The 25,744-nt window shown below is 35.7% G+C and overlaps 1 protein-coding gene and 1 non-coding gene across 2 annotated transcripts in view; both read left to right on the top strand.

Moving 5' to 3' along the window:
• RP1 (RP1 axonemal microtubule associated) overlaps window positions 1-25,744 on the top strand; it is a 185,603-nt gene that overhangs the window by 121,703 nt on the left and 38,156 nt on the right. Inside the window, exons 35-43 of the mRNA XM_075141847.1 lie at window positions 246-456; window positions 6,824-6,975; window positions 10,476-10,554; window positions 12,160-12,291; window positions 12,784-12,965; window positions 14,002-14,088; window positions 17,812-17,944; window positions 19,293-19,432; window positions 24,616-24,868. Of these exons, the coding sequence (XP_074997948.1) occupies window positions 246-456; window positions 6,824-6,975; window positions 10,476-10,554; window positions 12,160-12,291; window positions 12,784-12,965; window positions 14,002-14,088; window positions 17,812-17,944; window positions 19,293-19,432; window positions 24,616-24,868 (1,369 nt within the window). The remainder of the gene's footprint in view (window positions 1-245; window positions 457-6,823; window positions 6,976-10,475; window positions 10,555-12,159; window positions 12,292-12,783; window positions 12,966-14,001; window positions 14,089-17,811; window positions 17,945-19,292; window positions 19,433-24,615; window positions 24,869-25,744) is intronic.
• LOC142079857 (U6 spliceosomal RNA) lies at window positions 12,511-12,618 on the top strand. The gene has a single exon (XR_012672808.1). It is a non-coding gene; the product is annotated as a U6 spliceosomal RNA (small nuclear RNA).

The raw sequence follows: 25,744 nt of genomic DNA, 5'->3' as shown, positions 1-25,744 counted from the left end.
TGTACAAATTTCAGCATGACTGCCATCACTTGTTCCCTGGTATCAAACCTCAAGCATTCCATCTCCTCATTCACGTTAGTAAATCAATTTTGTATTGATTAAAAAGGGGAAAATAGTAGCAGTTATAAATCTGCCTCAATTCTTTAACTACTGAAGTTTGTTCAACTGTTGCATACAGCTGTCAACTACGTTTGATCTGGCACAATTAGAATAAGATCCATTCATCTTCTCTTTTCCTCACATAGGATGAACTGGCAGATATTGGCTCGATACACAAAGTTCAGGTAACTGGCCCACATAGCGAGCTAAAACAGCCATGGCATTTAAATTTGCTGCATATGAAGCACACAGGCACAAAGGAAGAGATGGATTTAGCTTTTGACTGCTGGTTCAACCCTAATGAAGACAAATGTGTGGAACTGCCAGCTCTCTATGCAGATCAGGAGCCTTTGCCAGGTAAGCTAAGTCTTTTTTGTTACTGGGGTCAGGATCTGTCACTGGAATACCAGTATATCTCTTTTGGGCCTAAAATACTGTGTGAGGATTTCCACAAGAATTCGATATTAAGGAATATGATGGTTTTGTACATGCATTTATCACAAAAGAAAGCTGAGAAAACAGAAATCATTGGTATCAGGATTATGACAGATGCTGTAACTGCTGACACCAAACATAGGATTTGGCTTCTTTCATGTTAGATGATGTTCCAGTTTTAGCTCTTGATTATTTATTATCTTTTCAAATTAATGCTACGTCAGCTGAAAATGTGTACAAAATATCATCTACTGTGTGATATTACTTGAGTCTTCCTATTCACAAAGAAATGTATGACCTAGAAACGTAGTAAATTTTTTAAGAATGAAAGAATTGCAAAGACCCCCTACAAAACAGAGAGAGATTTTTAAAATGTGTTACAATTAGCCAGCAAAGAGACATCCAAGAATTTCAATTGCACTAGTGCTTTATTGATGTTGATGAGAAATTTATAGCACAGCAGGTAATATTCCACAGAAATATATACTAAGACTTGCATGTTTCTGTGCTGTTAGTAACACATGTGAATTGTATGATGCCAGAGAGATCATAAAGTGATTTCTCCCAACCCCCCAGGAATATGGAGAGGAACAACCAATTGCATACAGATGACTTGATCACTAGCTATTTAAGAACAGGCTTCCCATCTATCCAGCTCATTAGAATAAAGAGGATTGGTGAGGATAGTAAAGATCATATATTGAAGCTTTTAGTGACAGTTAAGAGGTTTATTGCTAGAGGCTATACTACAAAGAGTGTTCTGCTTAAACAGAAATTAATAGAAAAAGACGGAAGCGGCCTAGAAAAAAGAATAAAATATTCCATGTGAACTTTTGCACACTGTTCTCTAAGGAGATTTTCCTAAATATTTCATCCCATTTAAAGTTGAAACTTGAACAAATAAAACACTGAAGACCTTTTAAATCTCTGGTTTTGTGTGGGTTTGCATAATTTTAAACAATTAGTAGCCTTGTATTCATTTACTGAAAAAAATTGTATTATTTTAGGGTTTTGATCTGTCAGATTCAAAATAACATTGGATGTTGGATGTAATATATGCAGGAAGTATAATGCTGAAAATAGTAAATCTAGAGCTTGTTAAAAAGCTCTATTTCCCCAATTTATTTATGAATGATTGGGAAAAACTGTAAGTACTGATAATAATTTTCAGAATTCAAAATTGCTAAATGTTTAACTACGTATAAAAACTTCAGAAATTCAAACAAAAAAAATTCTAGAATGTACCCCTCAAAGCCTCTATTATACTAAGAACCAAATGGAGATACTGTCAGACAGCATTATCCTGATTTGTAAAGCAATTCAGTTTTGAGGTATATTAGAAAGTTAAGATTTTTCTTGGAAAATTTCTAGTAAAAACGTGTGTGTATACTCTCTCTCAAAAATTATTCCATAGATGGGTAGTATCCACTAACCTGGGAAGTTTCTTATAAACCATATTTTGGAGTCCAGTGATCTACAACTGGAAGTGTTAATATCAGTTTTATTCTTTGTAGCCCCAATACTAGTTCAGTCTAAAATTTCTGTCAGCATCTTCCTTGTATTTCAGTTTGATTACTACAGAAAAAAAAATTCATTTTTATGTGTTTGTTCTCATTATTTCTTTGAAAGAGACATCCATTTATGGAGATGTCTTTAATGAATGTCTTGATAGAATAAATTCAAATAAAGACAAAAGAACAATTTTGAACAATATGGATCATTGCTATCCCCAGACAAAGCAAACACAGGTATATAACTTTATAAGAAGTGAAGTAAATGCTAAAAACTAAGCATGCAAATAAACAGTAACCTTTATCAGTAATGTCAATTGCCTGGTTGTAATGAAGGCCATACTAATATAATTACTTCTGTTCTAAACTAAGTGATTCCATGAGATTTAGCAAGCAAAAATACATATCTATGCTAATTTGGAATCTTCAGAAAAATTGCAATTCCTTTGTTAAAAGCAGTGGCCACCCCCAATTTTTTCCTGCATCTACAAACACATTTGTTCCATGTTTTTTCACCCCTTTCTGAGCTCTAATGTATCCTCTCTCCATGTCTCCTGCATATCCCACCTCATCTGGTGGGGCATGAGGATGATTTTTCATGCCCAGTAAATCCCATCACATTTATCAGCTATTACTGAATCTAATCTTAATAATTAAAAACAAACAAACAAACAAACAAACAAAAGCAAAATTTAAATGTCAATCTCTAAAATTGTTTTTTCTTCTAACTGCAGAAATATTTCTTCTTAAAAGTGAGTGCCCAAGCCCAGACTATACATAACTCCCCAGATACAATTATATTAAAAAACCAAGGTCAAATGATTCTATTGCATAATTTCATTAGGTTCTGTGGGATTATCTCAGAGCTGAATTTTATTCTGGATATTAGCTAGTATCACAGAAGCAAATAATTTTTTTTAATTTCTTTTCTTTAGTCTGTCCATCCTAGTGTTTGTAAGCACATTATTTTAGTCTATCTGTATCATGGGTTAAATTATTTACCATGCACCTTTTTGGACTTTGGATTAAGAGACATTGATTAATTTTTTTTATGAATTCTGTGATAATTCTGTGATAATTCTGTGCAGGACATTCATGTGCATATTAACACACTGGGACAAGGTCATTGCACACAATAACAATTAACATTTTAGAAATTCTTGCTGTTAGACTCTATATTTCTTGAAGATTTCTAGATAATCTCTTGATGATTTTTAGAATGCCATTATTTGTGACTGCAGTTGAAGGCATGCACCGGGAGTTATATAGCAATAGGAGCTGTCTGAAGCTACAGTAAGAACTTTGCAATATGTAGCTGTCAAAGTAACTATTGAAGATCAGTGTTACCTTCTCTTTACTAAAGGATTGTATCATTTAAACTGGTCACCCTTGAAAAGCTATTGAGAGTTCTGTGGGTAAATGTTACCGAATTATCACAATAAATTATATTTGAATATATAGTACATAGTAAATTGAACAACAACAACAGAAGGCAAATTCAAAGCAACGCCTTCCGTCCTATCTTTAATTCATGTTTTTTTCCCCTTTTTAACGAGCATTAGGTTTCGCACTATGTTGGCTTACATCTGAAACAGAGCTTTTATAAATAGAATTGGGAAGAGACAAAGAATGGCAAGGTTGAATAGAATATCTGATTTTAGTAGATTTTTGTTGGTGGGATATGTTGTTCATCTGATAGTGAGAATGGTCACAAACTGACCCTAAGACCGGAGTGAACCAGGAAAACCAATGGTTTCCTGGTCATTGACTGAGGAGTGGCACAGTATTAGCTCATGGAGTTATGTTTCTTTCTTGAGCATACTCTGTAACTGCTCTCAAACATGGAGGCACTTTTACATACTATAATCTACCCTCGTGCGCTACTGAAATGTCAGTCATTCAAGCTCTTACTCTCCTGTCAGCCTAAATTAAGAGACTGCACAGTATCAGTAGACTCTCCAGCAAGAGTAAGTCTGTGTCACTACACTGACTTTAATGCAGCTATGTTGTATCTCACCTGGCAGCGCATATTTAACTGCCTTGAAGAAAGGGATGAAACACATTAGGACCCCAGTCTAGCAAAACTCTTGGTTTACTTATCATGAAACATGAGTGATGCTGTCAATTACGAGTACTTTCCCAGCTCTTGGTTTAAATGATTTTAAAAAAATAATCCCAGGGGAAGTCCCTGAAGTAAAGTAAATAGTGCTGCAGTGAAATAAAGTTACTTTTCAGAAAACAGGTTTTCTCAGATGTCACCGCCATGCAGTAAAAGATAAACAAAGACATTTCAGAAGTTTATTGCAATGAGCACACCTTTATTAGTGGCCTGATACAGCCCTTATTATTTAGTGAATCGTTTTAGATATTAATTTTTCGGTCAGTATGAAAACCCACCCTTTAGGACCCTTGTTCCAGTGATGTGACCTTTTTATTTTAGACATATAAAGAAATAGCTATATAAGATGTCACAATATTTGAATTCAGGCATTTTGTTATAACACTCAATATGAATAGCACCAACTTGTGAAAAGAGCTGTAAGAAAAGCTTAAAAATAAATATCCTCAGAACAATTTTTTTTCTCCCTGTTTTCTTATCACCTACGCATGAAAATAAATGACAGCCTTAGCTTCTGGGTTTTAGCAATCATTCTCAAACCTACCAGAAATTTCTCGTAATTATATCTTTTTAAAGGATGTACAGTGTGGCTAAATTGGGCCATTTCTATCTTGGAATAAATTCGATTCAAGAAGCAAACTGTACTGGAAATATCAGATGTTTCCAAGATCTATACTCAGATATTTGTGTATCCTGTGATGTATTTTAGACTGAAATATGTATTTCAGACTTGAATAATACGTATTTCAGTGCTCTCTGGCTTGTATTGTTAATTGTGAGGCTGAAAGTGCTTCTTATTTTCTCCTTGGGTTTCATGTCTGTCTAAAGTACCATTTCCCTTCTTTGCACACATGCGTTTCCTGGGAAAGCAGACATCGTACAGCCAGGCAGGTCCCAGGTAGGAACAAGCAGCAGAGTGAGGCTGGAAGCCTTTCTGCAGCATGTAACTGTCGCATAGTCTAGATGTTGTCTATATCTGCTTTACTGCGCCAGTGATGAAGATTGTGAGAGTTGGGGCTGAATGTTTTGGAGCAGTCAAAGATAGCTCAGTACTTGTAAAATGTTGGTTTCTAAGGATGCTCAGTCCTTAAAAAAAAAAAAAAAAATCAGTCTTGAAGCTTGTGACAAAAAAGTTCAAGAGATAATATATGCATTCTTGAATACATTCTTGGTACGTGTGCATTGCTTATTATTCACATCCCGAACGTGACTTTGCATTTTGCAGTGGATAAAAGTGGTTTCCTCCTTCTGAAAAATATTAGAAAGGTGTGTTTTACAAATCTGTGTTGCTACAAGGTAACAGCTTTGCTTCTTAGGTCGAAGTAATGATGCTTGTGGTTGGAAGCAGAGGAACATTCAGACCATCTAAGTTTAATGTCTATCCCTAGAATATATGGGAACCCATCATAGGTGTTTTCTACAGCACTTGCCTTTCCCTGCTGACTACATAAGGATCATATTCCTAATATAGCCACCAAAGTTAGATTCCTGAAATGACAGCACCAGCATTATACAAATGAGCACAGATTTATTATTGTAATCTGAGTAAGAGCAGACAAAAAAAATCCCTTCTTATTTTTCCTGGGATCCTTGTTAAAATGATGCAAATATCTATGAATATTGAGATTGTGACCAGCTTCTGTTTAAGTATTTCCTTGTTCCTTGTTTCCATGATAAACTCGGGCTAAAATAAGTCATTTTAAAAATGAACATAGGAGTTTTCCATGAAGTTTCTTTGGAATTAATGCAATCTGGTCTCATCTGCATCACTCCCCTGTATATTGTGTCATAAAGAGGCAAGGAAGCGGCAGCTCCACATAGTGGCCACAGGTATCTCTCCTAATCGCTATACTATGACAACAGTTGAGAAAATCAGGAATGCTTTCCCTTAAACTCAAATTTCACTTAGCTGATCTGTATTTGTGGGTTATTATACAGTACATGGGAGGTTCTTTGGAGACTGATACAAAACATGAAGAGGTTTTTCTATTTATGTATTAAAGCTAATGAAAATTTTTAATTCATTAGTTCTATTTTGCATTAAGGTGTTTTAACTTCAGTATTTGTAATAGTATTATGGTCTGACTAGTGAGAAAGCTTGATAGTCCTGATGTGTTCATTCATTGGGAGACAATTATGTGAGTTTAAAGCTTAAGACAATCAGGTCCTAGCTTTCTTCTAAGCCACTTCATAAGCATAAGCTCCCATTTCATTTCAAGGAGACACACACAGAGGGAAGGAAGGAACAAAGTAAGTAGCCTCAGAGAGCAGAACTTAGATTTAGAAAGAGCATGTAAACATCAAGTATTTCTTAGAGAGGGATTCCCTACCTTAGGGGAAGGGGACAGTACATAGGACATCCTGTGCCCCAAGCAGCAGCCAGTAGTGCTGAGTTTTTGGGAGTGGTGTCAGAGCAGAACAAATCTGTACTCCGCGGATTGCCAAACAGGGAGTTATGCAGCAGGAATGTGTTTTGGTTATGTATGTTACCAGGACTGAAGATACCTGTGATCCTTGTTCTGTGGCACAGTATGGGATTCAGATGAAATTTGCAATGGTTTCTACCAGGGGTTGGTACATAATGCAGGTGTTGGGCAAGAAGACAAGGAGCGTTTTCTCCTGCTGACTTTTTGTTTTTGTATGTCTATTTTTTCTGAAGTCGTGGAATATGCAATCTATTTGCACACGGGAGACTTGAAGAAAGCAGATGCCACTGGTGAGGCCTATCTTTGTATGCAAGGAGAAACGAGTGACTCGGGGAAACGATGGCTTAACTCAAGAAACAGCCTGATCACTTTTGCTAGAGGGCAGGTAAAACAATGAGGAAAAATGTAACTGAATCTGTGAGTGTCTTTTTGTTAAAACTTATGCTTACATAAAACCTTTCATGGACAGAGTATCAAAAATACTAACGTTTTATATTCCATATAGACATACTTTTCTCTTGTGACTAAGAGGTTATTGTCTCCATAGGTAACACGTTGCTTTTAAGCATCGTCACCATTGCGCAACAGTGAAACAGTTAAGTTAATGAAGTAATTTTGAGTTGGACTAAATATACTCTAAAAGTTCTGTATTAATATTCCAGACTTTCAAGGCCAGGGAGGTATCAGTGCTTTGTTAAAACGTGCCTGATTGACAGAACAGATAACATTTCTGTACGATATATTGCCTTTGTACCTACTTTAGACCATGACCTTTTCTTGTTAACTTTCCTGAACGCTAATGTCAGTGTTCCAAGTAGAGTTTTATTTTTTCATGTTTCCAATTCTTCCACCCACGTATTGCTTTTAAACACGGTAAACATATTCTTGCTTTTTGAGGCTTAAAGGTCTTTTCCTAGAAGAGTAATTCCCGGCATAGTTGTTGGCATAAGAACAAAGTAACAAACAAATTTCAGATCAAAAGGAAGTATCTATTTCAGATCAAAAGGAAATGTCTAGCTGATACTTTACTAGACCCTACTGTTTGCTCTGGGTTTAGGTTTGGAGATTTTTTAATTTTTATTTTAAGGGAATCCTAAAATCATTGCAAAGTACATAGGAATCTTCTTTTGGGGAGGGCAGGAGGGAGTATTTCATTGCTGTCAGCCAACCCAGATTAGTTTGTTCTCTGATGTAGAAATCTAGAGAAATCTGCTTGTAATATACTTCATTTATTCTTTAAACATGCCTCCATTTATTTTATCTGCTTTTCTTTTCACTTCTAAAGATTCTAGAAGACACAATGATTTTTGTATGAAAACCAAACTAAATCTTTGTTAGTCGTTATTTCCTCTGTATTCCTGTATTTTCTTTCTCCATTGTGGAAGAGAATATGTGTGCCCAATGTCATGTTCGTCAAGAACTGATCAAACTGCTAGCTCAGACTTCACAAAATAAATCTGAAAATAATAATGACAGGGTAGCAGGGCTCATCTGGCTTTAAGGAGTAACGTAGGAAATTTTTTAGATTAATCTTTTTGGTGATATAGATAATAGTTATATATAATATATCTTAAAGATAATACCTCAGAGAAATCTGAACAGCAAGGCTGCTTGCTACAATGGATAAGGTATCAGTACAGACTGAAACAGGGACTAATTCCTCTTTCTTTCAAAAAACTGAACTGTCCTGGGCTTTTTTTTTTTAATTCTTTATTTTGTAAGAATGTATGTTAAATTTTCTTTAAGAATAAAACTTGTAGAGAAAAATATGTGAACAATACAATTGATTTCTGTGAATACTTACTCCAGTGGAAATATAACTAAACTGCAAATTCGTAAGATTTTTTCTGTATTATCCAGATTCTGTGTCAGTTTTTCAATGGGCCTGTTGAAACAAAGGCTAAATCCTTCATCTGAAACTCTAAAGGGCTTTTCGGTATTCTGGGCTATAGCACCCTAATCTTCTTCTTATAGTAACAACTGTGCGGGTATTCATTCTCTCACAGTTTTTTTTACTCCAGCTGGCCCTCAAATGCCTAATTCTCTGTTCTTAGTCTTTGTTCTTTTTTTTCTATATGACTTTTGTTATCATTATGGTTCTCACAGGTAGCATGAATTTTTGTATTTCATTGTACTTGGCAGCAACTATGGGAACAATACATTTTTATTGTTTGTTTTCAAATCCCCGAACTGGTCCCCAACTTTTGTCTTCAAATTGCATTTTCAGCCCAACCTTTCCAAGACAACTGCTTCTGCCTACAACAGGATAGCTCATGAAGTCACAAGAAATAAAGCAGTCTTACTTGTGGAGACTTTATTCTGCATGTTGTGGTTTAACCCAGCAGGCAGCTAAGCCCCACACAGCCGCTTGCTCACTCCCCCCACGGTGGGATGGAGGAGAAAATCGGAAGATAAAAATGAGAACACTTATGGGTTAGATAAGAACAGTTTAATAATTGAAATAAAATATAATAATAATAACAACCACCACCACCACTACCACCACCACCACCACCACCACCACCACCACAACAACAATAATAATAATAATAATGATAATAATAATAATATGTAATGAAAAGGAAGATAACAAAAAGAGAGAGAAATAAAACCCAAGAAAGACAAGTGATGCAAATGAAAAAAAATAAAAACAATTGCTCACCACCAACCAACTGATGCCCAGCCAGTCCCTGAGCAGCGGCCCCCTGGCTAGCTTTCCCCTAGTTTATATACGGAGCATGACATCATATGGTATGAAATATCCCATTGGCCAGTTTGGGTCACTTGTCCTGGCTGTGCCCCCTCCCAACTCCTTGTGTATCTCCAGCCTTCTCAGTCGGTAGAGCATGAGAAACTGAGAAGGCCTTGACTCTGTGTAAGCACTTCTCAGCCATAAGGAAAACATCTCTATATTATCAACACTGTTTTCAGCACAAATACAAAACACAGCCCCATACTAGCTACTACGAACAAAATTAACTCTATCCCAGCCAAAACCAGCACACTGCAGCTGGTTTCCCAAAAGAGTAGACGAATTCATTCATGAATAGTACGTTTCCAAACCTTGTTTCTTCAGGCCTAGTTCAAAAAAGCCAACAAGTACACGCTTTAACCAATGTGTGTCCCCAGTATCAGTGTGCATACTTATGTGAGCTTTCCCATTGATTAAGAAGGAAGATGACTGCACAAAGAAGATGACAAACATGTATACGCAAGAAGGTGAATATACTACGAAGATTTACAGTAGGGAAAAAAGGGAAGATTCCATGAGGTCTATTCATCATGCAAGTCTGTTTTATGTGGAAAATTTGACATATTATAGAAATGGCTTCAATGAAAAATCCTTATTTGAATAGCATAGTGGCTGAAACCTTCCCAGATACTATTCCCTTCATTCCCATTTACCTGCCTAATTCCCATGAAATTAACGGTGAATTTTGGTGAAAATGAAATTGCTCCAGATTTTCAGAATTATTAGACACCTGTTGTCCATCAGTTTCATTGGGAGTTAGGTTCTGGATCAAAGTAACTTTCACAACAAGTAGTAATTGAACTTATTTGGTTATTTCAGTCCATGAAGGTACTAGAAATGAACACTTTATTACTAGTGTGTGTATCTGATGTTTCCAAAATTACTTCCTATTAAATACAGCATCATTTTGAAATTCATAATTAATAATATTAACTGGATCAGAAAATATAAGTTATAGCATGTAATGTTTAATTATGAACTCAAAAGTAATGGAATGGCATAAATGAGATAAATTTGCCTCCATTGGGATGCAAAACAATGACCAGACACACAAGGCTAACCTGATAAATATTCAAAAGCAGATATATGCTAAGTTTAACTAAAATATCATTTTGATTATTTTCGTATTGCAGGTGGATGTTTTCAAAATCAAAGCAGTATACCTTGGCAAGCTGAACCAAGTTCTTTTTGGATTTAAGAGTCTAAAAAAAGGTCAGCAATTTTTTCAGTTAATGTATGGTAATAATAATGTAGATTATCAGACTTAGGAGATTCTAGAACTTCAGAAATGTCTTAAATTTAAGATTAAAGATCACAAGTGTTTTTTAAAAAGTTCTAGAATATTTGAAATTAATCTCCATTTTCTGCTGTTCATTGTTACTGTTGGACTATAGACGTCAAGCATCCAGCTTGGTTTTACTAAAATGTGCAAAGGATTCCCAGGAAATGTCGTGACAATGTAAAATGGTAAAATTATATGTGAAACTTTTCTCCATAAAAGTTACTATGTATTTATGAGTACAGTCAACAAAGCTTTTGTTTTTTGGGAAGTAAAATGACATCAAGCTTTTGCCATTTTTGACATTTTTTTCTTCCTCTCTATTTTTAGATGATGGACGTTTTCATTTTAAAAGAGAATTTTTTTTCAGGACTAAATGCTTCTAGGTAAAGATATGAACAGAAAATCAGTTCATCAGATTGGGAAGTGGAACATGGAAGAAAGGCTGTTCTGGCCTCATAGCTTTTTTTCTTCTAACCCATGGGAAATATATTCTTTTTTAAGGGATTCTGCGTACGTGAGGTTGAGTGACAGGTAAAAATGCTGTACTTCCTGCAGCATTTTTTCTTGTCCTCCTTCCAACTCCACAGCAGCTGTTGGAGTTAAAGAAAATTGCTTACTTCTTAAAAATAAATAACAACAGCAAGGAGCATCATGAATTGATATTTTCTTCAATACTTTGGCTACAATTTTGGCCCATTGTTTTTTAGAGGCAACAGAACAGAGATTCTACAGATATCCTACTTCTGCAGATAATGTTGATAGTGGAGATAAGATTGTTCCAGAGCATGATAAGCTGAGTCTCTTGTTCTTTTATCTTTATCAAAAGACCAAGACTATAAGATGACTCTGTCGGTTAAACTCAGACTCAGAAAAACTGATTTGGAGACTATTTCCTATATATTTCCTAGATGGTAACATTAAAATGAATAATCAAACTTTCATTGACTTCACCAAGACTTGGAGTATAACCAAGTTTACCAAGATTCAGAGGTCTGAGTCATCAAACACTTTGTTTCCCGAGAATCAACACAATGGTCTCAATCAAGAGAAAACTTTCACCTGAAGTTTGTGCCTTATTAGATAGCATAGAACCTCACCAGAAAGGAAGTTGTGTGTTGAGTGGATTTTCTGATGGCTAATGTGGTAGAAATCCTGATCCTTTTTCCTTTAGGACATTGATAATATCATCTCCTATGGGGGACCTCTTGTGTCTAGAGATCTCATACAGAAGCTTTTCCATCCTTTGGGACACTAATAGATCAGTAAATCAAATCTATCCCTATGTTTAATTTCTCAAGATCTGTAAAATATTTAAGACTTCATCACTTCGTTGGATATTTTGGCGTGTAGGGGAACAGACAGAAACACATATACACAGAGCCAATATATTTTCAGAAGCCTTATTTCCTTAAGAAGTCGGGCAAAAAAAACCCATTTTATTGATTTTCTAAAGACAGAAACTTATGACTGCATACACAGAATATTTTGTTGCTTAAAAGGTATAAATTAATAATGCTCTGTTTATTTTCAATCAGATGGGTGGTTCTTGGAAAAAATTGTTATAAAAGAAGTCCTCTACCCTTTTTCTGCACATGTTTTTGTTCACAATGACTGGATCAATAAATGCTCCAAGAAAGATTTTGTTGAAGTGGCAATTCCGCTCAAAGGTAATACCAGCAGAAATGTCCTTCATTTGCATGAATCACTACTGCATGGCAGTGCAGAACAGAGCCAGTACAAGGCTACTTCATAATGTAGGCAGAACTGAGCATTTGTACCCCAATGGTGAGGGGCAGGGGACTGGACCAAGGTAAATCATGCCTTCTGTAAACAAGGAGGAAGAAATTATGCCTGGGATGGAGAAGATGGAAATGGCAGTACTGAAAGTCTCTCCTCTGGCAGCACGTATCCTGTCCTTGGAACAACACAGAGAAGATAGGCATGGCCCCTGCATGAGTGTGACATGGATTCCTGAAGCAGCTGGCCTGGTTTTCCACACCGCCATAGCGCTAAAATGAGTAATGAGGGGTTGCGGCTTTGATGCCTGACTTGCCTGTGCTAGATTCAGCACTACCAGACAATGTAATCTTGTATCTTTTGGCTTACACTGCCTTATAACTCAGACACGGGCTCTGAATATATGTTTGTTTTCATTGCAGAAACATCTCTGACATCTCTTCCCATAAAAAATTTTGATACTAAAAGCAGAGGACGATGGCAAACATGGGTGCACTGCACACAAGTACCAGAAGATGTTCCTGATATTCAAGTTGTTGTATTTGGAAGAAAAGGGAAATCCCCTGCACAGAAAGTTCAGAATCTGAATGATAATCCATTTTTGGTTGGTTTCTTTTTTATTTCACACAATTCTTAGCAAATAGTTTCAGTAAAGTAAGAGTTGTAGCCAACATATGTGAAGTTGTGTGGATTGATTTTTTGTTTGTCAGAGTTGATGTTTATACCTCCATGTCTTAAATAAACACCACTTGGAGAACTTCTCACATGTGGGCTAATACGTATCACTTATGAAAGCTCTCTTGAGCAAATGCCAACTTTGACATGAAAAGCCTAATTAACTTTGAATTAAGACTAGTAGGCTTTAGCAGTAAGGCAATAAATAATGACGCTATTGCATACTTCCTTTACGTTCTACTTCTCAAAACTCAACTATTCTGTTTTCACTACTTAGAAGCCATGTTTCTCTACAATGAGTTTGGGCCTGGGCAAATATCAATTCTGTAGTTTGCACATGAAGTTGATGGCAGCTTCTGGACAGGTGTGTGAACCTGGGTCACCCCTTTCAAAAGGTTTTTATTCTTAAACATGGGAAAAAAAGTCATTATCCATCTTTTGCAAAAAGGCAATATAAACATCAGTTGCTTAACAGCTGCAAGATGAAAAGCTACAAGCAGCAGTGTATGATATGACTTGTGAAACCAGCCATCCTTTCTTTTGAGCACTAGAATAACTGAGAACAGAACCAATAGTCAGGGCTAAAAATCATCTTGAGTTCAAAATTTCAGTTCAAGTTTGAAAATAAAGATGTTGATGGAGAGGAGGTAAATAGGAAAGCGAAGAGAAAATAGTAATATGAATTCAGCTTGGAAATATAGAATCAGTCATGCATTTCCTTGCTTTTCATACGCTGCCCTAGGCTCTGCAGCCAATTCTCCCAGTTAAAAATAAACATAAATTATGCTACAAATGTGAGTCCAAATTAACTTGCAATCTTAATGGGACTTCCTCACCCTGATATTGATGTTCTTGACTAGTATATTTACCTATTTTATTTATCTTTTTACTGGGCTTAAAGTATATCTTCCAAATTGTTACGTACAATGTACAGTTAATTTTTTTTTTCTTTATTTTTCTAACAGTTGACTGTTGGTGATATTGGAGATATAACAAAAGTTTCCTTTGTATTATCTGGTCCATGCTTGGGAAGAGGAATTAAACTTCACAAGGTATTCCAAATACACTACATATAAACTTGTAATATTCTTCATAATACCAGTAAATATCTTTTGTTGAGAGACAGATTGTTAGCTTCACTTTGCACCACGCTAGCAAGGCCACGCATCTTTTGGCTCAGTTACCTGGTATCTACAGGTGATGATTGCCTACAGCTTCTAGATCTCTTTGTGGGCAGATCTACCTTGTTTGTGCCTGCTGAAGTGCATATAGATATACCTATTCACTGATGTGCAGATCCATTCTGCATAGCTCATCATGACACGGAAGGCAGTGTTTTCTGCTGATGTTAGGAAATGTTAATCCCTGTATGCAAATACAGACAGTCTCCTGACACAGAGCAACCTACTTGCGGAAACCAATTAAGCTGATACTTTAGTATTTATTCATTACAACACAGTCATCAGTGGGCCTTAAACATCTGATTGTAGTTTAATATGTACTTAAAATCTCCCATAAAAAGGGATGGAGGAATGATTTAATGCTGTCAATCTTATGATTCAACCAGATTTTAAATGTATACCTTTCCTCAGGGTGAGTAGGAAGATAGAATAGAAAGGTGTTGGGCCTGATAATACTCGGGCTTTGGGGAAATACTTAAACTTGAAGGTTAATGCAAAGAAAAATTGTGTCAATGAGCTCTGCTTGTAGGCAAGGGCCCAAAAAGCATTGTGGACATAGCATTGAATTATTCTGAAGTTAGTAAAAGAACGTTTTGCTGAAATGGGCCACACAGTACCTTAACCCTACTATAGATTTAAGAGATCAAAGGGTGATTCCCTAAATGACTAAACAGTCCAGAAACTGTTCTGATGGGAAATGCTAAAGACAGCTTCATTCCATGCTAAAAGTTGAATGGGTTTATGGTACTCAAAGCAACATTAAGTCTGAGTTTATGAGCTCCTCTGAGCATAAGGAGGAGTTTATCTTGTTCATATTTTCTGCCCAGATTTGTTCTTTGTCAGCTAATTTTGTAGTCTCAGTTTAGGCGGTTTAGGCTACAAAGAATGGAAAGAATAGGTAAGCAAAACTAATTTCTCATTTTACATATGCATCTCCAGGCCATTGATAGACCATTCCAAAAATACATTGACACTACCCTCAATATATGCGTTGTGTGATTATGTAATATAAGATTTCAGCCTCTAGAACTGGTGGCTCAAAACATGGCAGGAAATTAATAAATGTAATAGTTTGCTTTCTGCTTTCTTTTCAAAGCAACCCTCTGCACATGGCTAAGTGATTTTTGTTCATACTTTTAAATACTTCAAAAGTTATTTAATAATTGGTTTATTAGTAGCTATAAATTGTTACAATCAATTGTTACAAGTCAATATGTAGTCTCTTCTACTAGTGCACTTACAACCCACAACATAAGCCACAATAACATATACTGCTTGTGCCAGTAATATGCTTATAACATCTGTTACTCATTTATTAGTCTGTATATATAAATTATTTATACACGGAAGCATAATCTAAAATCTAACAAGTTGGTTTCACTTTAAGAGGACTCTTACAGTGCAGTAAAAAATAGAGATGCTGTATAGAAACAGACTACAGGAGGCAGTCAGTATGTGTAAGCTTACCATGAATAAGTGGTCAAACCCAGCCCCAACTGAAAAGTATTCCCTTCCTTGCTTTCTTCTTAAGTGAAAGAAGTAATAGCCGATGTTTCAGAAATTTCACAAAAACACAGATTACAGATGAAACTGCAAAGGCTAAAAAGGAGATAAAATCCCTACATTCATTTTGCTACTCTCCGTTTTCTCTATTCAGGTGTTTACAGCAGCTTCAGAGTACCAGAGTTTTTCCTGTTATCTCCTACTTTTTTCTGCACACTTCTGTAGAAAATGATACAACCTTAGCTAAAATTTATGTCTTTTCTGTAACTTTTGAAGATTTATGTACTCTAGAATGAGTAGCTTTTTCTTGTTCAAAAATAGAGTTTCTGGCCCTTTCCAAAATAAAATACAAAATCATTTTTACCTTCATATAGAATATAGAAACACTATATGATTAGGAGACAAAGTTCACACTTAGATGTTATCTTACAACTCACAAGAATTTTTCAGGTACATTTTATTTTAAGGCCAAAGTCTGCATAAATTTGCACATCTCATTTGTATGAGTCCAATTTCTGCAGGTCATCTGCGTGCAAATGCAGGTAACCCTTAGTCCAATTTTAATATGGATAGGAGTTTGTGATACTTACTGATATTTAGTTAGGGATGTTTATATTGATAGAAGTTAGGAAGGTTATTTTTGTATGAGGAGAAGTTAGACATTTAAGTGTGAGAAAATTTAGTTATTGCAAGTGCAAGAAATGGTAAACAACTGGCTGCAATTTTAGTGGAATTTAATACTATCTAAAGAAAACCACTGTTTATTCAAGTAATTGATGGTTTAATTCTGGAAATGGTCATGGGGAATTGTTTACTTTCGTCTGGAGGCTTTGTGCCTGATCTTGTGAAGCACTGGGCACTAAGCATAAGCAGGAATGGAAAAATGCCCTTTCTAGGAACTCAAGAGCAAGATAGTCTGACAAAATTTTTAAGAGTGGAACTATCAAATTCCTAATAATTTCAATTATATAATTCAATTATATAACTATTTATGCATTTCAAAGCTTGCACTTGAAGTCTATGTATGGAAATCTGTACTCAGGATTTCCAAACAGTGGTATGTGTGTCCTGTACAATGAGCCACAAACATTTGTTGCTGCCGCTGATGTCAGTAGTGGTAATAAGTCCCAGTAATTTTGGGAATCCCTGCTAGGAATTTCAATTACTTAATGACTTGATGAAATTAAGTTTTTGTTTCATTTTTTTGTTTGTTTTTTATGTCTTGGGTATAATATTTCTATATTATACAAAGAGATTCTAAAGGCTGAAGAAACCATTTCTGCAAACTTGTAGTCATTAGCTATGTATCAAGTTCAATCCTGCACATAATAGTTACCAGAAATGTTTCTGCCTATGCTTTATAGTTTGTCACTCTCTATTTTATAACCTGACCTAGGATAAAGTTCACGATCTGAGTTGCCCTCCTGTGAATCTGATCTCCACATTGACTGTCTCAGTAGCTAGGATAGGTGGACTCCCAAGGCTGTGCTTCCTCAATTGGTTTGGAGGTTCTAAGTTCACAAATTTGAACCTAACTTGTTCAGTCTCCACTGAGTATTTAAAGTCAGGTGGAATGAAGCTGGACCTAAGCTCGCACCTTCTATTGGAATTCTTCCTTCAAGTAACTTAGTTCCACAGGGACCCCCAAAGGCCACTGGACACCTAATTTCTGCCAACTTTGAAAATCCTAGCTGAGATACAGCAAGTCACATGTAAACAAATAAAAAGCAGCGAAACACATGTTTTTTGCAAAATGGGCATATGCTATTAAGATTGATGTAACTGTATTCATTCATTTGACATTGTGAAATTGCAAGTACATACAGGTCAATTTAATCTGTATCTTCCATTGGTTCCCCGCAAATGGGTCCTATGCCTGTGTTGATATGCAATGAAGAATACACCTATAAACATCAGGCTGCAGAATCAGTGGCTCGCAGCAACTACTGTACCTCTTGTTATGCAGAATCAGGTAGCTTTTATAACGTGTGTGCAAGTGTTAACAATGGGAAGAAATGTCAGTTTCTGTTGGGATGGAAATAAGAAACGAAATAATTCAGCTAAATGAATTTCTTCTGATTCTGCCTACAGCTTCGGCTAAAAGACCTGGACACTAAACAAGAGTTGGGCTTCCACACTGAATCCCGATGTCTGTTTGGAGAAGATGGATCTGAGACTGTGACAGAGCTAGCAGCGGTCAGGCCAGACAAGCCACCCCTCAGGGGTATGCTGCTGAACTAAAAAATAAATACATGAGCAAATGCACACACACAGAACACAAAACTGTGAACTGCCTGATGAGATGAACACAATGGACAAGATTGCAAGGCTTTTTATATGTATTAAAAAAACATTCAAAATGATTTTTAAAGATTCATTCAATATACTTGTGTAAACCGTGTGGAGTCTTTAATAATGTGTATTGTTCAAGCATTTTTTCTGTCTTAAAACAACGGGCATATATTGTTTTCACTAGGCTAAGTACCGATTTGAAAGTCTGAAAAATGTGCAAAGCCCAATTAGTGTATTTCTGTGGAAATTTTCAAAACCTGACTGATTTACACTCGGTGAGGGACTAAATCACAGATTTAAAAAAGGCATGTGCAAAGTCCTAATGGCATGAATCACAAAAAGAAAAAACAATCTTTTTTGAGGTTTTCTTCAAGACCCATTTCTGCCCCAGAAGCTCTGTTTCATTTCATCATTGTATTTAAAATATGATAACATCTTCCTTTGTTCTGATTACATTTTATAAAATATTTAGAAAAGAATTCTCATTCATTGTACTCTATGAACATTGTACTCTAGTCTTAGTTAAAATATTTAAAACTTTTCGCATTTAATATCTAACTGAAGGCTAGACTGCAAATAGAAATATATCTTAACAGTCTGTTATAACATTTAATTCTTCACAAACCTTACAGAACCCATAAAAAAAATCCTCTGTCATGCTGCCTCAAGGAATATATATAACTCATCAGCCAAAAGTCATGGCAAGCCATCCTTTGAGGTGAAGATATCTGTATAAATAGCTGAGCCATTTCTCCTGAACATATTAATTGATACTGGCCATAATTATCAAAATGCCAGACTAAAGCAGAATTCAGCTGATCCAGAAGAAAAAGTGGATTTCACCTGTTATATCTGTGTTTTTTCTTTGGTAAAATGTTATTAGAGTTGATAAATCCTAACTAAATTTAAGACTTTTAATTCCTACAAAAATTCAAATTTTTTACAAAGCCTGATAAAATCAGTGTGATTCTTTCAGTTGATTTCAATGACCACTGGATAAGACTCCAGAACTATGACATTTTCTTTTTCTGTAATGTAAGCATGGATTGTTGCATTGATTCATAAAGGACATTTCATCTCTAATGCTGTACTGTGCTGTTGTGAGGTAGTTAGCACCCTGTATGAAACTCACACAGAACATTAATGTCAATTACAATAACTTCATTCCTTGGTCTTAAAATTAATCTTTTACCTAAAATACATTGGTTTATAATGTTTGTAATTACATTGCTAAATAGTCTGATTTGGTAATGTCTTGTGTCACTGATTTTTCATGACAGGAGTTCTTTACTTGATCAGTGTTCAAACAGGAACATTGCCTGCATCAGGGACTGATGCAGATGTATTTATCACAGTATTTGGAGAGCAGGGAGATTCCTGCAAAAGGAGACTAAAACACTCAAATTTTGAAAGAGGACAGGTTAGTACAGAGTTATTTTCCTTACATGTTTGCTTCATGTGTTTTATTTTATTATTTTCTTCCCATACCATATTTCTTTTCAATTATCAAATACAAGCATTGATGTTACACCATGGTAAGCTGTGGAAGAGATGTGTTGCTTACTAAGTATAGACATTTTACCTGAATTGGGATTATGGTTTAAGAATAGTTCAAGTACCGATAAATTTAAAACCTACAAACCATCAGTAACAGTTTTTAGAAACTGGAATTGAACGCAATGATATATAAAATTCCGTGGATTAGTTTTCAGTTATTTGTGAAGCTGATATAGAAATATCAGGAGTATTTTCTGTGACTGCTCCTTTAAAATCTGTTTTTTTAAAAGATCTGTCCAGATATAGTTGAAAGAGAGGTTTTAAATGTGTCAGCTACTATATGTTAATTAATCCATTTACATATAGAATTGCAAACAGATAAAGCTGCTTGTAAACATACTGTGACTGCTCAAGATAAATCCTAGGAGAGATTTTCTGGTCAACCTTTGCTAATTACCATATTAATGATTATGTCTACACAACACGTTCACACGTACCCTGAACTCAGCCCAGATATGACTAGATAGGATTTAAAGAGACCTTTCAATTGATCACAGGATCCTTTATACTTACTTCATACCATTTCTTAAGACCTCTCATGGCTGAGATGCCATAACTTCCCTAGGCAACCTGTTCCACTGCTTTGCCAGCCTTGCCCTTAGACAATTCTTCCTTCATTTGCTTTATAATGTCAAAATATTTTCTCGAGCATAGAAACATAGAAACCAGCCATGTCATCCTTGTGTTCCATAGTCATTGATAATTTTTCTTCTATGAATTTGTGTAAACTCTTTTTAAACATGCGATGAGTATCCACAATATCCTGTGGTGCTATGGACTGCACTTGATCTGCAACCTGTGTAAAAATTCCACATACTAGTTTCACCTGATTTCCCTTCTTTTACGCAAAGACACAGTGAATGTTTTTTCCTCTGTCACCCTCTCTTTGCTATTCTTGATTTTATAGACCTCTATCTTCTGCGCACTTGTTTTGTCGATGGATTGCTCATTGTTCCTTGTGTAGAAGAATGTCTCTTCAATCATCCTACTTACACTATCATATACCTTTTTTTGACTCCTTGGTAATACGTTTGCAACCTCTTTAAAAATTTGCCATCACCTCCTCTGCTTCTCTTTTTTCTTCTTTATCTGAGTTCTGTTGGCTCAGCTTTAGGTACCATCTTCAGACAACTGTTGCTCTACATGGACTGTGCAATACAGTGTATAGAGCACTCACAGGCAGGAGGCCTACATTCATTTCTAAGCTCAGCCACTGGTTTACCTGATATCTGAATGTAACAATTTACCTTCCTTGTGTCCCTTATTTTCCTACTGTAAAATGAAGATAACCAATAGTTTAGGCAAGAATGAAAAGAGGTAAGCATATATATTTCAATGAAGCTTACTTCCCTTTTTATTTACTACGGAGAAAAATTAAATAAATCTTTTAAAAATATGCTTAATCTCTCCTTTTCACAGCAATAAGCTAGTTCTAGATTCATAACAGTATTCAGTGTCCTGGTATCTAGTGAAATTACTATGCATTGGGAGATATTTAATAATTTGGCCATAGTCTTCCCACCCAAAGAATTTAGGCATGTTTTTCTTTCCTTTTCTTATATTCTCTTGAAACCCTTCTTTTTTTTTTTTTTTTTTTTTTGAAGATGTCATTGTTTGCAGAATCCTGCTGCTTTAGTCCAAACTGTGCTATTAAAATATAGGAAGAGGTTTGTGATGTTGATTGCCTGGATGATATTATTAAAAATATGGGTTAATTCTTGGCATTTTTGAGGGCAAATGTTTATTGGTAATTAGAAGAGTTAATAAAAGACATAAAGGTACATAGTTTGTGACATAACCTGGAGAAGAGGTCTAAAAAGAAACTTTCAGGTTGGACATTAATGTAGAGTCAGTGACACAGCTCTTAGTGTTAAGGAAATCAGAGCCACTGTATTGAGCAATAGAGAAAAGTGCTGAGTGTCTTCCCAAGCAGATTCTTTGTTTTAGGTGAGCTGTTTTTGTACTGTAGACAGGGAAAGTTTTCTTCAACTTAGATATTTTGTGTATTCATGTTCTTCATTGTGCAATAGGTTCTTGGGAAAGGGTTGAGCAGTGAGGTGGCGAAGCGTTCTGATGATACTAAGTTACTTAAGTTACTAACTTAAGTACTAAGTTATTTAAGGTAATAAATATGAAAGTCGGTGGCAGAGATTGCAGAAGGACTTCACTCAAAGTGACTGGGTAATAAAATGGCGGATGAAATTCATTGTAGCTAAATGAAAAGCGGTGGCTGTGAGTGGGAAACCCCCTTAAATTTACATGCAAAATGATGGACTCTGAAATAGCTTTTACCCATAGAAAAGTTGGCATTAGGATAGCTCTGTAATGATGTCAGCCCAGTGCTCAGTAGAGGCAAAACCAAAGGAAAGCAGAACAGGTCAAACGTTTAGGAATTATTAGAAAAAGGAAAAAACCCAGCCACCCCAAAGTAGAAAATACAGTCATGCCTCCAGGTAAATTCTCTAGTGCGGATGCATAATAGATGCTGTGTTTTGTTCTGATTCCCTTGTCTTAAGAAGTGCAAGAGGAGTGTCAAGTGATATGAAATATCTTCTATACAAGGAACAACTAAGCAAACAAGTTGCTGTTTGGCCTGGAAAAGGGATGATGAGAGGAAGGGAGAGGGAGATAAGAAATATAAAATGGCATAGAGAAAATGAGTAATTCTACTTTCTCATGAAATACAACGGCTCAAGAGCATTAAATGAAACCTGCAGGTGGCAGATTCAAAATAAAAGGAGGTGGCTTTTTGCACAGTGCATAATTAATCCATTTTACTTTCTTGCACAAGATGTTGCAGATGGTAAAATGCATGTTGTTATAAAAAGCCATTGCATATTGTCATGGAAGACAACTTTCCACTGAGGGCTGTTAAGTGCAAAGACACAATCTCTGGCTCATGAAATCTCTGAACCACAAATTGCTAAAGCTTGAGAGACCTTATATTCAAGAAGCACCTCTATATATGTGCCCTGTTTTTCAACTCTTCCCTAGAAATCTGTATTGGTAGCTGTTGGCAACAGGATACTGGACTAGATGGATCTACAGTCTGACATACTACTACCAGTCTTACGTTCTTCTTACATAGAAGTAGATTAATAAAAAAGTTGGAATGAGGTTTTAGTGAGAGTATCTAAGAATAGAAGGTGAAAGGAAGGGATGTAAAGGGCAAGCTGTCTTGAGAGACAGGATTACATCAGCGATATCCCTGGAAAATATGGAATGGACAGGCAAAGAAAACAAAGTTAAGGAAACTTGAGATATGAAAAAAAGGATCTCTCTTGACTGATAAAGGACTGGAATATAAGGAAAAGCTAGGAAGACAGAAAATTGCAACGAAGTGTAAGAAAAGAGAGTAAAGTTGATTTAATTATTGCAGAAAGTAAGGCTGGTTTATATTTATTTCAGTAATCGTATGTCTAACTTTTTCACCAGTTTAATGGGTTAAATAAACGGCAATTGTAATTTTGCCTAGCTAACACTTTATCTAAAGCAAGACAATTTAAATAAAATCCTTTTGGCTTTCATTAATTACACTTCCAGTAGTGTGTTAATGCAGTTCCAAATGTCTTTATACTGAGGGGAAAAAAAAAAATGTAATGACGTCAACCAAAAGTACATTCTTGCTAATGCTGAGGGAGTAGGCAATTTAATGTGTTATTATGAGAATTCATTGATAACAATGGGTGATTATGACCACTGTTGTCTAATGACTGTTAATTATTATCACAAAGAATGAGACTAATGATAGGTCCCTTTTTCAGATAGAGTTAGCTGTGAAGGAACATGAGTATTAGCAATACAGGCTATTTCCTCTAAGTCAAGGGTCATGTAGACTGACAAGAAAATTATGTTTGGCTTGGAACTACAAAGAATAAAATTAAAAAGCAATGAGCGCTCCCAAAAAGTTATTTACAAGGTGTTCCTCACAGCTAGATCTTATTTTGTGCTACATATGCATTACATGAAGGGGTATAACTTCACATGGTAACTGTTTGGGGAGATCGTGGATATGACAAAGTAAGAATGCTGGAAGTCCTAAGGCTGTGGTAGGAATAATAACTCTGATGTTTTCTTTTTCTGAGCACATTGTAGAGAATAGTCCAACACAGAGAATGGACCAGATGACACAATTCTTTCTAAAAATCATCTCTTCCTTTGTTGCTTTCTGGTCCTCATGCTTTTTCCTGCCTGGTGGCAAATTGGTTGGCAACAAATAAAAATTATAGCGTCTGTTTCTACTATCCATCTGGGGTTTTTTTAATGTCACCCACACACATCCCCATGTACCTACCCACCCACTCATACTATCTCTTGCACGGAACACGTTCATTCTCTCACTCACAAAATTTATTCATCCCAACCTGCACTCATGCATTTGCCATTTAGCTTTTGTTTACTGGTAGCTGTAGCAATATTTAAACAGATGTCTATTTACATCTGAAGAGCACATCAATTCTTGTTTGTATACGTGCACAGCCTTAGTTATAGTTTCTAATGTCAGTATCTTCCTTTGCTTGCATAGTCATCAACAGTGTCAGTATTTCTGTTCAGAGTTGAATAATACAACATTTCCCATTTGAAAAATAGGATGTCTTAGAATATAAAAGACTTTGAAATGTTTAAAAATAAAATGCCTTATCTAAACCAAAGTTCAATTTACTAGGCCTATGCTAATAATCGAAGCACTCCCTTTGTTTCAGTTATGAGGGTTTGGTCAAACTTCAATTTTGATAAGACTTCTGTAAGCAAATTAATGATCAGAGGTTTCTTTGTACCCAAAATAGTGGGATGTTTTTCATAATAAAGCCTGGGATGCAGTGATGATGAACAAGGAAAAATGTACATATTCAAGGATCCACATATTTTCTGAACAGGGTCTCCAAATACGAATGTCAGCCTATAATATCTTTCTTTACTATCAGAAAGGAAAACATACTTCAGCACTGAAAGGAATTTGTCTTTCCAAACATAATCTTCTTATAGACAGACAATAAAATATACGGTTTAATCAGTTTGCTATTCATTTTGCCTTTACCTTCTTAGGTTTGTATCTCTGAAATGAGAGCAGTAGACCTTGGACAGTTAAGCAAAGTGCTTGTTGAACACCATAATGTGGGTTATGGAGCTGGATGGTACCTGGACCAAATTGTCATCCATGAATCAGGCAAGACTGATGGCCAATATGCATTTCTTTGCCAGCAATGGTTAGACAGTGGAGTTGGTGATGCACAGACGGAACGAATGTTGAAACTTCTTGGAAAAGTCAGGAATGGGATGTTGACAGGAAAGATTTATGGTAAGGTCCAAAATCAAAGCTCCTTCCAGCTTTTGTTTTAATTGTAATTCATATTATTTTTTGGGTTATTTTTAAGACTAAAACCAAAATACAGGAATAATATAGCTCAAATGTGAGTTGCATCTCTCACACAAATTGTCTCTCCAAACACTTTCCAGAGCTGGTAAATACAATTATAATGTTCAGGGAAGAAAGACTAGAGCAGAAGGGAGGTATTAAGTGATGAAGGCGATATGAAGGAACTATGTTTTTAGTTGAGGCTAGAAAAAAGCTGAAGCAGAAAGAGGTAGGTTGTTCCATATGGCAGCCAATGCAGAGCAGAAGGCTCCTGCAGTAATGAAATCACAAGAAGAGATACAAAAACTCTTTTAGCAGAATGAGATTTTCCCGTATGTTCATATATTTGCAGAAAGCATTTGCTTTTATTTGCAGTTTTCTTTTTTACTTACATCAGTGGCACAAGTTCTTGCAAACAGTTAGTTGACCTAAACCCAATATTCTATTCAATTTGTTTAATGAATAAAAGACCAAAATTCAGAAAAAACTTAGACACTGAAAACATGATAATTCTTTTATGCTTTGCCAGGGTACTGGATTTCTTAGCTCTCTCACATGTGTTTTTTGAAGAGGTGTAAAATGTTGGTTTGGGTCCATTTACGAAATTTGAATCAGAACTGCTAGACCAAACTATGTAAAGTTTAACAAATCTGATGGTGTGAATTTGCATTCTATGTCAGCAGTTTTGTAAACTGATCTTTATTAATTTCTATATTCATGGATATTTCATTTTATGCTCAGAGAGTTTTATATTATACATAATCGCAGACACAGTTAGTAGTGTGTATCCTCATATTTAGCTACCTATACTTAGTCTAC

Source organism: Calonectris borealis, chromosome 2, assembly GCF_964195595.1.
Source record: "Calonectris borealis chromosome 2, bCalBor7.hap1.2, whole genome shotgun sequence".
NCBI lineage: Eukaryota > Metazoa > Chordata > Aves > Procellariiformes > Procellariidae > Calonectris > Calonectris borealis.
This window is presented reverse-complemented; position numbering and strand designations above follow the sequence as displayed.